The 18,251-nt window shown below is 41.8% G+C and overlaps 1 protein-coding gene across 1 annotated transcript in view; it reads right to left on the reverse strand.

The window, feature by feature from the left end:
• LOC126268008 (neuronal acetylcholine receptor subunit alpha-7-like) overlaps positions 1 to 18,251 on the reverse strand; it is a 587,517-nt gene that overhangs the window by 17,500 nt on the left and 551,766 nt on the right. Inside the window, exon 6 of the mRNA XM_049973406.1 lies at positions 11,793 to 11,989. Coding sequence (XP_049829363.1) covers positions 11,793 to 11,989 — 197 coding nt within the window. The remainder of the gene's footprint in view (positions 1 to 11,792; positions 11,990 to 18,251) is intronic.

The raw sequence follows: 18,251 nt of genomic DNA on the forward strand, positions 1-18,251 counted from the left end.
TGATGAATGTGAGAGGTCTCCTGAAGTATCACCTGCTAAAGAACTTAAAGGCAGAAAAAATAGGAGAAATATGAGCAATTGGAAAAGGGAAAAATGTAAACGTCGTAGAAATTATGGCAGACAGTACATATCTGATAAAACAGGACAAATTGTTGGTGCTAAAATTCTTGGTCCTGGATGTAAATGTAAAAACAAGTGTTGGAGCAAAATTCATGAATGTGTAGAGCAGATATTCAATTCTTTTTGGGATATGGGTGATTTCAGTTGCCAAAATAATTACCCTCTGAGCAATATTAAGATGCAACAAGTGCAAAGGAGGTAATTATGATTAATGATAATTTGAAATTGATTTTTATATCATGCACTTTTTATAAATAAAATATTATCATTTTTATTAATAAATTTCACTTTTTAAGGTACCCAAAGAAAAGGAAAAGCACAATTTCATGGCAAATAGTCACTTTTTCATAGCAGGTTAAGGTTAATGGCTGTAATATTCTGGTATGCAGAGAAGCATTTTTTAGTGTGTATGCACTTCAGAACAATCAAGGACTTCTTAAGAACTTACAAAAATACTTGTGTCCGGGACACTCCACTTCTCCAAAAGACAGAAGAGGTATTTAACGATTAAATTAATGTCGCTTCCAAGAAAAACCATAATTTTGTTCTGTTGTGCTTTTTAGTCCAGTGTTTTTCTTTACATATCATATTCAGACACAAATTCACCAAATTTGTCTGACCTGGGCATTTACCTTTAAAATCACTTTTTCTTTTTCTTTGTTTCCAGGGAAAAAAGGGAACCCATCATGGAAAATTTCACAAAAAGCAGTTCAGACAGTTCACAATTTCATAAAAAATATACCTAAGTATGCCAGTCACTACAGCCGCTCACAGAACCTCAATAAAGTGTACTTCGACCATGACATGTCCATTTCTTCATTATATCAAGAACATTATTTGAAATATTGTGAAGAAAGTAATGCACCACAAGTAAAAGTTTCGAATTTTCGATGTATATTTAACCAAGATTTTAAAATTGGTTTTAAATTGCCTCGTTCAGACACATGTCATGTATGTGACAAATTTCAAATTCAAGTAAAAAATGCACATTGACCAACTCTGAAGATATTATTAGAAGATTAAAAATTGTAAGGGACCTACATCATGCCACAGCATCTGCTGGACAAAATATGAATACACAGCTTTCCATATCAGCTAGGGAGAATCCTGAGGAATATCTTACAATATCCTTTGATCTACAACAAACCTTTCCAACACCAAGGCTTACATCTGGGCCTGCATTCTGTAAGAGGAAGTTGTGGACCTACAATTTTGGTATTCATGATTGTGGGTCTGAAAAGGGACATATGTTTGTGTGGATCTGATGAGATAGGAAGCTGTCTGATAAACTTCTTAGAAATACAAAAGTCTCAGGCAAACATTCTTCACATTATTAGTGATAATTGCAGAGGCCAAGGCAAAAACTGGGCAATTGTTGCACTAGAGGGATCACTAGTGCGTTCAAGAAAATTTAAAGCCATTGAACATTGGTTTCCACAAGTTGGACACACTCGACTGCCTTGTGACCAAGATTTCAGTCGAATTGAGGAGCACGTTAAGAATAGAAACTCCACTGTGTTCACCCCTCATGAGTGGGTTACACTCATTAAAGAATCATGCAAGAATAAGCAATTTTCAGTCATTAAAATGAAGCAAGCATACTTTATAGATCTGACACCCCTGCAGATAAATATTGCAAAAAAAGGACAAACATGATGGTGGATCTCAGTTCCGATTTTCTGAAGTGACAGCTTTTCGTTTTGATGAAGGAATGCCATCACATTTAAAAGTGAAGTATCAGTACACTGAATTTGAAGAATTCAGAACTGTAAATATCACTAAAAAAGGATGGGCACATCAGGAGAGTAATACGTTCCAGCTCTCAAGGAAATACTTAAAGCCCATTCCAATTTGTGTCAAAAAACTCAAAGATGTTATGTCATTAATGCCATACATACCAGATGTTTCGAAGGGCTACTTCAACAGTCTGAGTGAATCAAAGGAAGAAAGTGATGAAAATGAAACACAGGTGATAGATATTGGCTATATTGTGTGGAACACTGTAGTGACCTTCATTGTAAGTTATGTTGTATATTGATGTACACATTTTTGTAAACTTTGTGTAAAGTTAGTATGAGACAGGCCAAAGCCCAATGTTGTATCACCTAGGGATAAAATATTTTTTTATTAACAATGTTTAACTTTGTTCATAATATAACTATGCAAACATGTACATTAACACATAAGAGAAATAAATTAGTTTTGTCAAAAAAACCCGAAAAGTTGAAATATGATTTATGGATTTATTCGAAGTTTTAAAACGCTTCCCTGAAAAATTTACATTTTGTGGCTTTGGATTATGTCATTCCCACCCCTTCAATTGGATAAAGGCATTGTCGTAATGGCGACTGGAACAGACGTGGGTTTGAAGCAATGGAAAACGCAGCAGGATCTGCAGAGCGGCCCATTAACAACAACACAATGGAGAGAACGGACATGTTCAATGAAGGACCTTACAAAAACAACAAGAACAACACAACAGAGTCAAGAAACCTAACTAAACAACCACGTTCACTCGTAAACAAAGCACGAAAGTAAATATGCTGTATAAAGTGAGGCGATATGTCAAGAGACGTATGCAATGTTACTGGCTGGCTGAGCGAGAGGCAGGCGCTTAAGTACTCTATCGGGGGCGATGCTATTGGCTGGTGAAACCACGTGTTCCGCTGTGGTGCCCTCACACTAACAGTGGGCCAGTAGGTGCACACCATCACAGCTTACGGCTCGATAATGCAGAGCCATCTATGTGTCTTAAGACGTCCGTAACATCTGGCGCAGATTCAAATTCCAGGTGCGCGGAACCAGATCACTGCCCCCTGAAACATGCGTGTAGGGGCGGAAACACCCTGGACAGTGCCAAGGTGGTCAGCAGTGGCAAGAGGAACTGGGCACATCAACTGCAATTGGCAGGGAGGAAGGGACGCCCAAGGTATCCATGACAGCTGATCCAGAGTCCAGGGCAGAGAGGGCTGGCGGCAGGCCCGTGGGGAGATGGCAACCGGGGCAGGGACGGTGACTAGAAGACCACATCCACACGTCAAGGAGGTAGGGGAAGAGGTGGCAGTGAAAAATCCTGTGGCAGCACGAGGGCAGAGATGATTATGATGGTGAGCTCCAACCCTTTCAACGTTTGCACCAATGTCACACGCAGCCCATGGGCCGCTACGACTGTGGAGGGTGTCCAACCTGCTTTGTGCCCATACTCATGGGCTCACACGGCTGTGCCAGGGGCATACCGCTGCGAGGGCTGGGAGTGTGGGTGGTAGGCAGATGGCATCAGCAAGTGGAGCAGGGCCCATGGCTGTCGCCCATGAAGGAGCTATGTAGGGCTGCATCTGTCAATTGGCATAGTGCGAAAGGTGTTCAAAGACAGGGTGAGGGCCGACACGGTTGGAGATGTGTCGACCACCTTAGTCAACTGGTGTCTAAAAGAGCAGACGAGCCTCTCTGCCACGCCATTGGACGAAGGGTGGAAAGGGGGGCTACGAATATGTTTGATACTATTGGCCTGACAGAAGTCATGGAAGGAGGGCACCTTGAATTGGGGACCATTATCAAAGAGCAACGAGTGTGGCAGGCCCTCAATGGCGAGAACCAGGGCCAGGACCGTGAGTGTAGCCTCTGTGGTGGTGGATGACATGCGGACAACATATGGGTATTTGGAGTAACCACATGGACCCCTAAAACGGGCCTGCAAAATCGATATGGATGCAATCCCATGGCCAGCGAGGCACAGGCCAGGGTGCAAATGACTGAGGGGGGCTTGCCTGGTGATGAGCCCAGACAGTGCACCCACGGACCAGGTGCTCAATATCGCCATCAATGCCGGGCCAATACACATGCCTGCGAGCCAAAACTTTCATACAGGACATACCCCAGTGCCCACAGTGTACCAAACTGAGCACCTGAAGCCGCAATTCTGGAGGGATGACCACCCGGTGGGCATCCGACTCCATGGCCAACAGAAGGACATCATCAACCATGGAGAGCCTGTGGGACAGGTGGTGCCAGGGACTGAAATCGGACTGCATCTGACAAGTAACATAGGACGGCCACCCGTGGACCACGTATGTGAGAACCTGCCGCAAGACAGGGCCACGGCAGGAAGCCGCAACAATGTGAGGTGCTATAAGAGGCAGACTGTCCAGCACAATCCGGCAGGCAGAATCAGTGTGAAAGCAGAGGACCTCCTGTTGGTCAAAGGCAGGATTGGGGCCTGGTGGGAGACATGACAAAGCTTCTGCATTAGCATGGTGGGCGGTGAGCTTATACCGGGTGGTGTAAGCGTAATTACGTAAAAACAGTTCCCAGTGCTGGAGACGTTGAGCTGCCCGCCCTGGAAGGTGAGAGTAGGGTCTGAAAACTGTAACCAAGGGTTTATGGTCCGTAAGGAGGGTGAACTTTGCCCCAAAAAGATAGGTGTGAAATTTTTGCACAGTGAACATGATCACCAGAGCCTCCTTTTCAATCTGGGAGTAGTTCCGTTGTGCTGGGGTCAACGTCTTAGAGGCATAAGTGTGGGCTATTTGGATCCGTTGGCATCCTGGTGTGCAAGGTCGGCCCCAATGCCATAATCCGATGCATGAGCCGCCACAACAAAGGGGCGACCCGGAGAAAAGGGAGTAAGGCAAGGGGCGGACTTCAGCAGCACCTTTAAACAGAGAAAAACCTGTTCACAGGCAGGAGTTCAATCAAAAGGTACCCCTTTGCGATGCAAGTGATTGAGGGGTTGAGCAATGGAAGCAGAATGGGGCAAGAACTTTAAGTAATAAGTAACCTTGCCCAAAAACACCTAAAGTTCAAATAAGTCTTTGGGACTAGGAAGGGCCTCAATGGCCACAACATTACGACCTGAAGGGCGAATGCCATCTTTGCTAAGCCAGTGGCCTAAGTATTCCACCTCCGGTTGAAAAAAAACAACACTTGTCCAGCCGACAGCGTAAACCAGCAGACTGCAGAGTGTGAAATAAGGTGCTAAGGTTTTGCAAACGTTCCTGGCGGGAACGCCCTGTGACCAAGTTGTCATCCAGATAAATCACGCAGGCAGGGATAGGCTGCGTAAGCTGCTCCAGGAGTCGCTGGAAAATGGCTGGTGCCAAAGAGACACCAAAGGGGGGGCGCTTGTACTTAAACAATCTGAAAGGCGTGTTGATAACCATGATGTTCTTAGATTCAGCATCCAAAGGCAACTGGTGGTATGCCTCAGCCAGGTCGATCATGAAAAATTATTCTCCCCCAGTAAGCTTGGCAAGAAGGTCTTCCTGTCGGGGAATGGGGTAAGTGTCAACAAGGGACTGAGCATTGACTGTAGCGCCAAAGTCCCCACACAGCCGAAGAGACCCATAGGGTTTCCGTATGAGAACCAGTGGTGTCAACCATGCCCTGTAAGTTACAGGCTCTAGCACACCAGTGGCCTGGAGCCAATCAAGTTCCTGCTTGACTGCTTGCCATAAGGCCACCGGAAGTGGCTGGGCCCGGAAAAAGCGAGGCTGTGCATCTGGTTGTAGGGTGATGTGTGTCTGAAAGCCGGAAGCACATCTGAGATCCGATCCAAACAACGACGCAAAAGTGGAGCACTGATCGTCCAAGTCCTGAAAGAAAACAGCCTTGGAAACGACCTCTACTTCGTTGGAAATTGAAAAGGCAAATAGTTGAAACACATCCAGGCCAAAAATATTCGAAGCCGACAGATGGTTGACGACAAAGAGGGTAAGGAGTAGGGGAACACGCTTGTACGTTGCCTGGATGATGAACTGCCCAAGAAGGGGGATGGAACTGCCTCCGTAGGCGACCAAATGGCGAGAGGGAGGCAACAACACAGGAGAACCCAGCTGGGTATTTGTCGCCATATCAACCATTGAGACAATGGCCCCAGTGTCGACCTGAAAACTGACATCCTCCGAGAAAATGCAGAGTATGAGGAAAAGCTTCTGCGCCGACAGGCCATCCTGTGGGACGACCGATTGCAGAGCATGGACTCTATCTTGAGACCCAGGAGGGGCAGGACTCGAGTGAGTCGAGCGACTATGAAAAACCGATCGGATGTGGCCCTCCTTGTCACACAGCATGCACGTTTTCCAGCAGTGGGGACAATCTGCCCACAAATGTGCAGTAAAACACTGTGGGCAACATGGAAGTGGGCCGCATGACCGGACAACGAGGAGTCCCGAAGTCGCTGAACCTCTGTCAGCTGGGCCACGTCGATGTCGTGTTGGTGGAACCCGCCGTGAGGCCACAATCGCCGCCACCTGCGGTCGCGCCATAAGACGCTTGTTAGTCGCTTGAACAATTTCAAAGGAGTGGGCAATGCGGAGAATCTCTTCCAAGGAGGGGTTGTCGAGGTGCAACGCCACAGTACGGACCTCAGGATTGGGAGACAGCTGAACCACCACATCCCAGATCAGGGAGTCCACATACAAAGCCTTACACTGCTGATTGGTGCACATAACATTGCATCAACTGCTTAGATCCTGGAAGTCCGTGACCCAATAACGACACGATTGACCAGGCTGTTTATGGTACTGGTGAAACTCCAGCCAAGAGGCGACCACATGGTAGCGTTGGGAATAATAGTTTGTCAGCAAAAGGCAGATCTCCTGGAAAGAGAGAGCCACAGGATCGGACAATGGTGCCAACTTGCAGAGAAGAAAGAACGTGTCTGGGGAGGCCCAAGGCAAAAACAACAACCGTTACAAGGAGTCGAACGTGACTTGAAAAGCTGTGAAATGTTGTTTCAGCTGATGTAAGTATGTTTCCCAGTACTCATTAGTGTCATTAAAGGGTGGAAATGACGGTGGACATGGGAGAGCATCGGACACCCGAGGACTCTGAAGCTGTTGGGGTAAATGCGTCCCGAGCATAGACTTTGTTGATTAGCAACTGCAGCGACTTTTGTAAGATGTCTTAACTGGAGTTGCTGCTGCTGTATGAGCTGCTGCTGATGCTCCAGCAGACAGACCAGCTTCACCTCCATACCAACAATGACCACCATTTACATTGTCACGAAAATGTTGTAATGGCGACTGGAACAGTTGCGGGGTTGAATCAACGGAAAACGTGGCGGGACCTGCGGAGCGGCCCGCGAACAACAACTCAATGGAGAGGACGGACACGATCAATGAAGGACATTAGGACAACAACAAGAACGAGACAACAGAGTCACTAAACCGAACTAAACAACCACGTCCACTTTTAAACAAAACACAAAAGTAAATACGGTGTCTAAGGTGAGGCGATGTGTTAAGAGAAGTAGGCATTGTTAGACTGGCTGGCTGAGCGAGAGGCAGCGCCACTATTGGGCACTGGAACCATGTGTTCCACTGTGGCGCCCTCACACTAAAAGCAGGCCAGGAGGCGCACGCCGCCACAGCAATGCAGAGACCTCTAGGGGTCTTCCACCTCCATGAAGTCTGGTGCAGATTCAAATTCCACGGCATGCAGTACCAGAGGCTCCACTTAGGGATAGGTAGTCTCCATAGGTGATCTGAAGCCATTCTTATAAATAGTCTTGGTGCTTGAAGTGGCCAGTTGACTGAACAACATCCGTTTTGTATTGCTGAGTATCCATGTATGTGGCTTTCTTTGGAGCTCTACTTGATCTGTCAGGTGCAGTTAAATGGACAATGTTCCCTTGAGAGCATGTTATGTTCATTAAAGCCTCCATTGAGAGTAATATAAATCAGTAATTAAATACATTTTACTCATAGGAAACGAAGTGGTGATATGACACGAGAGGCTGTAATATGCTCTTTTTAAACACAACTATCTTTTGATGAATACTAATGCAGAGTTCCTTTATATGAACTGAAAGTGGCATACTGAAAGCCACATCAAACACTTGACACATTGGAACTACCACACTTGAATATCATATGGTGGGTTTCAAATGTGAAAATTTCATTTTCAGGTAAATGTTTCTACCTGTTTAAATTTCTGGAGATTGTTGTACAACATTTTTATGGTATTTCTGTGATGAGTACTAATATTATGAATATCATGTAGGCTCATTTTGTTGGTTATTGAAAATGATTGCATTTGACTTGGACAAGTTCTTTAACTAACCAATAGAGGCACCAATATCTGCAATGCATGAAGAAGACATGTAACAGTGATGATTTATAATATTTAGAGTGTCTTTTGGCATTTGCAAAGTTGCTTACTTTCTGATTTATGAGATAAAGTTGACAATCTAAAATTTTCATTTTATAAATTTCAATAAGGATTTTGTCAAAACACTGTAAACCAAAATTGCATATTACTCATAATGAACACACTGCCCTTCTCCTGTAATAGCCTATGTAGCCACTGCAACCTCAGCAGAGGAGCTTGCCTGCAGATGATTTTAAAGAATGTGTATGTCCATCTTTTTAGAGATGGTTGCAGGACTCGGCTGTTCGATACAGGATGTCAAATTAAACACCTTTCAGCCATCTAGTTTCTAAACTTATTTTATTTGTCTACCAGTTTCAGCATATTCAGGCCCCTCACCAATGTGTAGGATATTGTACTTTGGTCCTGATCAAAACAGGGGCCAGCAATACTGGTATTAGTAGATTTTTGCTAAAGTGATCACTTCAACCATCATCTGCCACTACAGCAAAAATCTAGTAATACCAGTATTGCTGTCTCTGGTTTTGATCAGAACTAAGGTAGAATCTTCCTACATGTTGGTCAGGGGTCTGAAGATGGTGTAGTAAAATGCTGAAAGTGGTAGCCAAATGAAATAAGTTTGGAAACTAGATGGCTGAAAGGTTTAATTTGTCATCCTACTTCGAAGAATGTTTTTAGCCATCATACAAAAAATAAAATTTATGTTTCTTTTTTCTTGTAGCCCCCCCCCCCCCCCCCCATAAAACAGCTTTTATATTGTTTGGCTGGGAGAATCATTTTATGTTTATGGAATAAACATTTCACTCTCGCTCTGGAGCAGTGTGTGCCCTTGTGATACTACCAATGAAATTAAAACTGTGTGCCAACTTGTGATTCTGACCTTTTGGGCGTGGTAACAGCATAAACATTTCCAGTTTATTTTTTTCTTGAAATGATAATTGTTGATAAAATTTGTTTTCAGCTGCTTCTTTAATAAGCAACGTACAACCATACAGTCCTGGTTTACTTTTTGCATCACTGCAAAGTTGAGTGGTACAAATATTAGTGCCTTTGGTGTGGAAGGAGAGGTAAAATTGTTAAATTAAACAAAACTTCAGGAGCCTATTGGATGTGTTAGATTCTATATAGAATTTGCTGTTTAATCATAATATACTGCAGGTTTCTTTAACAAAAACCAGTGCCCATGACTGGAAAAAAAGCATAAGTGACACTTGTTTACAAGAAAGATAATAAATGTGATCTACAAAACTACTGTCCAGTGCCATTGATGTCCATCTGTTATAGAATCCCAGAATTTGAGTCCAAATGTAATAAGGTATTCCATGTCAACCAGCATGGATGCTGAAAACACTGATCATGTGAACATCAACATATACTTTTCTCACATGATATTCTGAAAGCCATGCTTCAAGAAAATCAAGAAATGCATTTTTGTAGACTTCTGACGAGCAAGGATTGTGGATTTTTTGGTAGGAAGGTTGCTGCGTGTTATATCGGATGGAGACTCAGCAACATAAGTGTAAGAAGTAATCTTTGCTGTAGTGTATACACAACATAGAGCAACTCTGATGTGGGTGTTTAAACCACCAACATGTATGCAAGGGATTAGTGGGGCATTTGTGTCTTTATGATGTGTGTGCAGTAAATGTAGAAACTTGAACTACAGCAACGACATTATTACCAAATGTGTCCAAACAGGACCAATGTGCCATTATCCTTTTCTTGGCTGGTGAAGGACAAATGCTGTTAAACATCCATCAAAGAATGAAGAATACATATGGGGCATAACGTCTGTCAAAAACACCCACTCTGAAATGGTGCACTAAGTTGTATGCTGGTCACGATTCGGCACATGATGCCAGTCAGTCTGGGAGGTGAGCCTTATCCATTATGGACAAGTGGATGATACTCTAGCATCTGCCCTATAGTCCTGATCTCACACCATGCGCTTATCATGTCTTTGACCCTTTAAGAAAGGCCTTGAAACATCTATGATTCCTGACAGACGAGGATGAGGAGCAGGCACCTATAGCCATCTCCATGCAGCAGGACACAGTATTTCACCAAACAGGTATCTTCAACTTGGTGTGTTGGTGGGATGATTGCCTCAATGCTCACAGTGATTTTGTGTGATTAGCTTTTGATTCCGGTCTGTACGGTATTTTAACAGAAACTTTTTGATCAACCCTCATAGTAGCTTCAGCTGTGGTCAAAGCAAGTGTGCTGAGATCCTTGTTGTCCATGTTGTATGTTAGTGACCTGGCAAACAAGATCAACAGCAAATCCAGACTGTTTGGAGATGATGCAGATTTCTTTAATGAAGCAGGGACAGAGAAAGTTTCAGAAATATTCAGTCAGATCGTTATAAGATTTTAAAGTGGTGCAAAGATTAGCAACTTGTTTTGAGTTTTCAGAAATGTAAAATTATGGACTTCATCAAGTGCAAAAATTTAATAATATATGATTCCAACATAAGTGATATCTAATTAGAAACAGTCAACTCATACAAGTAACTGAATGTAATAATTTACAGGGGTACAAAATGGAATGACTACACAGACTCAGTCATATGTAAGGCAGATGGAAGACTTCAGTTCATTGACGGGATACTGGGAAAATGCTGATAGTCTACAAAAGAGAATGATTACAAAGCACTTCTATGGCCCATCTTAGAATACTACTTACATGTGTGGGACCTGTACCAAATAATACTAACATGGTATATTGAATGTATAAAAAGAAGGGTGGCATGAATTTTCACAGTTTTGTTTCAGTTATGGAGAATGACATGGGAATATTTAAAAACTAAATTGGCAGACTTTTGAAGATAAATGCAAATTATCCCGCAACAGTCTACTTACAAAATTTACAGAACCAGTAGAATCTAACTTGTTCAGGCACCATTGTATCACCGAGCGAGGTGGCGCAGTGGTTAGCACACTGGACTCGCATTCGGGAGGACGACGATTCAATCCCGTGTCCAGCCATCCTGATTTAGGTTTTCCGTGATTTCTCTAAATCGCTCCAGGCAAATGCCGGGATGGCTCCAGGCAAATGCCGGGATGGTTCCTTTGAAAGGGCACGACCAACTTCCTTCCCCAACCCGATGAGACTGATGACCTCGTTGTTTGGTTTCTTCCCCCAAAACAACCCAACCCACCATTGCATCACTCCCACTGACAGTGTGAAGACAAAATTAAACCAATGACAGCAAGCACAGGGACATTTAAGCAGTCATTCTTCCAGGTGCTCCATACATGATCGATTTGGGAAGAAACCCTAAACGTGATATCATGCTAAAGTTTTCTAAGTCTTTAACCAGTGGTGTGTCTTGAAATAAATATATGAGGCCAATTTGTGGCGTGTTGATGTTTTTAAGTTAAATGTTATACACTGGGAGCAGATGTTACTATCTTATTTATTTAATCACTCTCCCTGAGATTTACAATACCAGGAGTATCATGTAGTGGTTTAGTGACATAAGAAAACATTTGTTACTATCTCAGAATAATTTACACTCTTAAATATGACAAAGGTACACTTCTGAGGATTAATTTACTTACATTGAATGCTGCAGACGTTGGTTTGTCCCTTGGTTCAAACTGCAGGAAAACAACTCTTGCAAGTTTTCCCAAGATGAGGTTTTTAATTATCTGAGGAACACCTGTCCCTCTGACTCCACGGTGATACACATTCAGAGTCACAACTGACAAACCAGATGCAAAGGAAACAAGGCAAATGCTGACTCCATAGTACATGCCTGAAACAATATTTTTATTTGTTTGTAACTAATATGCAACTCTACATATCTACAATACAAACAGAGTAAACAATGCATATTGACTGTAATAATCATTGCCATTCTCACCTTCACAGAAAAATGAAATTCTTTAATATTTCAGAATCAGCATTCAAATTTAATTTAATTAACTTTCAGTTTATGTTTTATAATGAGAGTGACCACAAACGTACTTAACACAATAACATGAATTTCAAAGTTCTGCAAACTGTCATGTCGTATAATGCAAGATGTGGCAAAAGCATCATTGTCAAACAGTAGAAATTAACACCTTCATCAGGTTACCTTCCATTAGGAACTTACGTGCACTCAGCGACTGTGATCTGACTTATAAATTATAGAGTGCAGCAATCAGTCGTCTTTTTCTTTGCAAATTTTATCTGGCAAATTTTAGCTAGTGCCTAGCCATTATCAATGCATTATTTTTTAGTCTCAATGTATGTCTGTTCCCTGTTGTTCAGGTATCAGTCACAGTTCTTTGAATACTACTATCTGTATTCAAAGAACTGTGCCTGACGCCCAAACAACAGGGAACTGACATGCATTGAGACTAGAAAAAGGTGCATTGATAATGGCTGGGCACTAGCCAAAATCTGGATTTTCCAAATGAAACCTGAAAAAAAGGGGGTGACTGATTGCTGTGATCTATAATTTATAAATCAACACCTTGATAAATATGTGAATGTATTTGAACAATAACTGAGTGGAAGCTGCCATAATATACAATCAGTGGCAACTATATGATGCCCATCTTTTATGTGGTTTTTGGAATCTACAGGATGACCTAAACACCACCAACAAGATTTTGGAGGCTGTTTGGGGATATTTTCTGGGTATTTTGATCCAAGGCCTCTCTGGTTTCTGGTAGCTTTTTATGGAATAAATCGACCTAGTGAGGTGGTACAGTGGCTGGCGCACAAGCCTTGCATTGTGTTCAGTTTGTTACACCAGTGATCTTTGTGTTACGTCTGTATTGAATATCTTGTTTAGAAATGAATCTTTTTCATCTACTCATGATACTTGCTGTAGGCATCAGCAATTCGTATTTTACTCTCACCCTCAAACTTGCTTTCTGGAGTTCTGTCTCAAATTTATTTTTCTGGCAGTGTTAGATGCACATTAACAGTGATACTACAAAGAAGTATGGATAGGATTTCTGATGAAGAGTTGGCTGATATGAATGTCAGTATGGGATGACTGAATGAAATGGAACAGCGACATAACAATGTTAAACTGAGATGGTCCAACAGTGATGGCAACCACATCACAGTGTAGGCCTATGCACCTATATGTTTTGGCTGTTTTATGTTGTATGTTTGATTGTTGTTTATTATAGGCTTTTTACTGTCACAAAAATATTATACAGCAACAAAGGCAACCGGGGTAGCAAATTGAATAAATCATAATTACGTTATTACTCTGCAATGAGCCATCAGAGACCATGCATTCCTTGTAGAAAAATACTCAGAAAACACCCTTAGCAACCTCTGAAATCTACTTCAAAAGCCACTGGTCAGTTAATGGCAGAGTGTAGCCCATACCACCATAAATGTCTCCCTCCTCTATTCATTTATTCAGGGAACAAGGGAAAAGTGAATATAAATCTCCATGCATGATTTTCTTTCTTGTATCTTGGTTTAGTTTAGTTTAGTTATGTCATATTCCATAGATAATTTTCATGATTATTTTATCAATACGATGTGGAAAAACTCAGATTACAAGACATATGTACACACATGAATAGTGCTAATATTAATATCACTGAAATTTTTAGTTCTACACATGTAACTACATTTAGAGGTACAATTTTTTTTGTTTACCAGTTCTCAAACAGAAACTCATCCACTCTTCCATGGAATAGAAGGAGTTGTCCAAAAGAATTGATTTTAAGTCAGATTTAAAACTTAATCTGCTACCTGCCAGACACTTTACGTTGTTGAGCAAATAGTCAAAGATTTTTGTTGCTGAATTTTTTGAGCAAATGACAGCTTCAACAATGGAAAAGAAAGGTCATTTTTTCCTCTAGTGTTGTATGTATGAACATCACTGTTCTTTGCGAATTGAGATGGATTATTTATAATGAATTTCATCAACGAATACATGTACTCTGATGGTGCTGTTAAAATACCTAACTCCTTGAATAGATGCCTACATGAGGTTCTTGGGTGAACACCACTAATTATTCTCACTGCTCTCTTTTGTGAAATCAATACTTTATGTCTAAGTGGTGAGTTATCCCAGAAAACTATTCCATAAGACAATATTGATTTGGTCTTTTGCTTCCACCATACAAGCTGACGTTGTATGCTACACTCTGACAGCTGATGTGTATGATAAGTCCTGCTGTGGTTGGACTTGGTGAACACCAGTACACCTTCTGGAACATCACCTCTGCTTGATAACAAGGGAACAGTTCTCACGTAGAGACATCCCAGATGCCACAAATACCACTTCAACCAACATTCGCATTGAATTTGACCTCACTTTTTCTCTCCTTTTGTACGGGTATCAAGTTTCAGCATAGTCAGATGGTAACACTCACCTTGGCCTAGTGTTCTGCACTACCAGAGAAGGCGGGGACTGTGGGCAGACTACCACATGTTAACCTTGCTGACTATAGACTGTGGTCTCATGCAGGTGATATTTGGTACTGGACTATGCTGTAACTGGTTCTCTGGCAGTCTCTTGTTCAGACATGGTCTTGTATTGTGATTATTCGTGTAATAAAGGGAATGTTATCTCATATTGGGTCACACTATCTGTTACCATGATCCTGTTCTGGGGGCAGGACTCCACATATTTTTGTACAAATGAAAGTTCCACACTTCAAAGAATAGCGGTATAGATACTAGTGAGATTTGCATTGAAAAACAGTTGAAATCACTAAAACTGAACAAAGCTCCAGGGGCCGATAGGAATTTCTATCAGATTCTATACAGAATTTACATATAAAGTTGCTCTCTTTTAACTCTAATATACCATAGAAAGAGAAAGAACTGTGCCCAGTGATTAGACGAGAGTAAAAGTCACTTCCATTCAGATGAAGGGTATCATGACTGATACACAGAGCTGTGGTCCAATATCTTTGACATTCATCTGCTTTAGAAACTTTGGCTGCATTCACAGTGGCACCAACAATGGTAACTGGATGCTGTCACCTGATAACATTGGCCAACAACTTGGTTACAGTGTGCCCCATCCCCATTAGATTTTGGCAGGCTCAAGGATGCTAGGTTATGGTATATTAGGTTAGAGTCTGTTCTACGCATGAAGCTGGGTAGGGTGGGATGGGTACCATGACACCTCTGTGCTTGGAGGGGAGTGTTACATTGTGGCTTTGCTATTAAAAAGACAATGAATGTGTGTGAATGATCTAATCTGTCTTGCAATTGGCTCAATCATAGATAAAGAAGGTGACAGGCTTTGGTTCATTAGTAGGATGCTGGGAAAGTGTGGTCAATCTACAAAGGGAATTGTGTACAAAAAATTTGAATAAATGCCACATGAATGGTCACATATTTATTTGGCTCATGGAGAGTATCAGGGGGAATGCTGAAAAGCCTGAACTGGCAATGCATTATGACCATTGCTCACTGTGAGATTGAATGCTGTCTGGTGACTCTGCCAGCACATGATGCAGCAACGAAAGTTAGTAAATGGAGCAGAGACGACTGGTGAATCATTCTAGTGAATGCAGATGGGGAAATCCACTGATGTGAAGTGTGTGACTTTGACAAAAGGCTGAGTGTTATGCTAGAGCATCTGAGAATGAGTATTTCATCAATGGTAAATCTGGTCAGTCATTCATATGCTACTGTCTTGATCATCTATGGAAATTGGTTAAGGAATGAGGCGTGTTTCTTAAGTACGTACAGTTTTGCCACACCACAGTTGCAGTGCTGCGGTCAGCATTCTGCGCATGCGTACTGGGTTCTTACATCTGTTGTCTATGCATTGACGCCATTACAGTCTGATGCTTCCTTGTTTACGTTGTGTACTGAGTGTTTAAGATGCCTTCATTAATCGTGAGTCCTGCTGACTGTGAAGTATGGGCTGTTATAAGATTTCTTAGTGCCAAAGGCCTAAAAGCGACCAATATTAATCATGAGATCTTTGCTGTTCACAGAGAAAACATTTTGAGTGATGGAATGGTAAGAAAGTGGGTTAGAGCATTTAAAGATGGCCACACAAATGTGCATGATGAACAACAGATTGGGCGTTCTCTGATTGTTAATGAAAGTTTGGTGCAGGAAGTGGGCAATAAGGTGAGAGAAAACAGATGCTTTCTGATTTCCTCCTTGCAGGATGACTTTCATAATGTTTCACGTAGTGTTTTGTATGGCATTGTGGCTGAGCACTTGAATTACTGAAAATTGTGCGCACATTGGGTACCGAAAATGCTGGTTGATGTGCACAAAACCAAACGTTTAGACAGTGCATTGACTTTTCTTGAGCAGTACCACAATGATGGTGATGATTTCTTGAGCCAAATTGTTATGGGCCATGAAACATGGGTGGCCTACGTCACACCAGAATCAAAGCAACAGTCCATGGAATGGCAGCACTCAGATTCACCCAGAAAAGTGAAGTTCAAGCAAACAATTTCTGCCCAGAAAATCATGTGCACTTCAGCCTCATAATGAGACTATCAGTGCAGCAGCTTACTGTAAGACTGCCCATGTGTTTCTTCAAGTGCAGGAACATATGGTAGTCACTGGGCGCAAGATCGGGGCTGTGCAGAGGATGATCTAGAGTTCCCCATAGAAAAGATGTGATGAGATCTTTGGTCTGACTCACCACATGCAAATGGGCATTGTCTTGCAGTCAGCAAAATGAAACCCTTGCTCAACTTTCCACGTCTTTTGTTCTGAACTGAACTGTGCAGATTGTGTTTTTGTTTATAAATGTGGCAGTATACATGTGATGTGCTACGACAGCAAAAGGAACCTGTGACCACTGGAGACAGTGCCACAAGTTACTCCAAAAATCGTAACATAACACACACACACACACAAATGTAATACTAACTAATGTAAATCCACCTGATGATGGAGGTTTAAAGCTTCTTGGAAATAAATAAATCGGTGACTGGTAACAGTAAACTTGCCGTTTCATTTAATGACAGTAACAGTCACGGTAAAGCCTAACCTAATAATGTTCGCATTTAAAGCGTGTCACTGCCCTAACAGAAGTTGTTACTTGGCTTTCTCCGTCTCACATAGGATAGAAATAGTAAACCTTATTCGGAACTGATATCATGATCTTTAGGTAGCAAACAGAAGTTGAATCTCTTGGCAAACGGTCTACAGTGGCATCACTGGCGTTGTCGTTGGCAACGCTGAGCACCGTGCACTGCAGGTGCCGCCTGACTGTCAACTTCCTCCCAATATGTCGTTTACTTGATTTTTAACGGGAAAGATATAACGGGTTTTTAGGTTGAAATAGACACTACTGGGCATATATCGGTGCCTTTCACATAGCAAAACCTTGGTCGCTCTCACACAATTACGCATCTCTCTGTTCGAATTGATACATGACGACAGTTGAAGAAATTTTGATACCAAGTCAACCTCCCGTCTTCTATCTATGAATGTGTGATCGTTCCTCAATTCTTAGCGACACAAGTTGTCTGAAGTTTCTGAGAACTACGTATTTGCCCTCTTTCCGTAAAAAGCGTTTGTGTTGTAGAACACGTCATATTTTGCTAGCGATAAATAGACGCTGATACTTGCAAGTGATTTTATTATTAATACATTTTTTATTTTTTTGTACATTTGATAATGACTTCTGAGGATCTAGGTCCGTTACTAATTTCTTATTTTTTCCCTATCAAAACATAATTAAATTCAGTTTCTTATTGACAGAGAGAGATTTTTATGAATGAGTAACGAGAGCGTGTGTTGTAAAAGTGCTTCAAGAATCCCGTAATAATTACGTATCTCGATATATACGTCTCGTGGAGCGTGGAATGAACTTGTCTACTTTATACAGGTATATAGGAAGAATTTTTATTTACTTTACAACAGCAAATAATGTGTGCACTAAGTAGTACAGAAAGCAGTTTAAATTATTACAATGATGAAACTCTATTGACAAAAATGTCTTCACGTTTTGAAAAATCAAGTGTGACTGTGTTGTCTAATGTAACTGCTGAGACAGAGACAGGCAGGCAGCAAATACAGCCAAGAGACTGTCATTTAGAGCAGACTGAACGCAATATCGT

Source organism: Schistocerca gregaria, chromosome 1 (genome assembly GCF_023897955.1).
Source record: "Schistocerca gregaria isolate iqSchGreg1 chromosome 1, iqSchGreg1.2, whole genome shotgun sequence".
In the NCBI taxonomy this organism is placed as follows: Eukaryota; Metazoa; Arthropoda; class Insecta; order Orthoptera; family Acrididae; genus Schistocerca; species Schistocerca gregaria.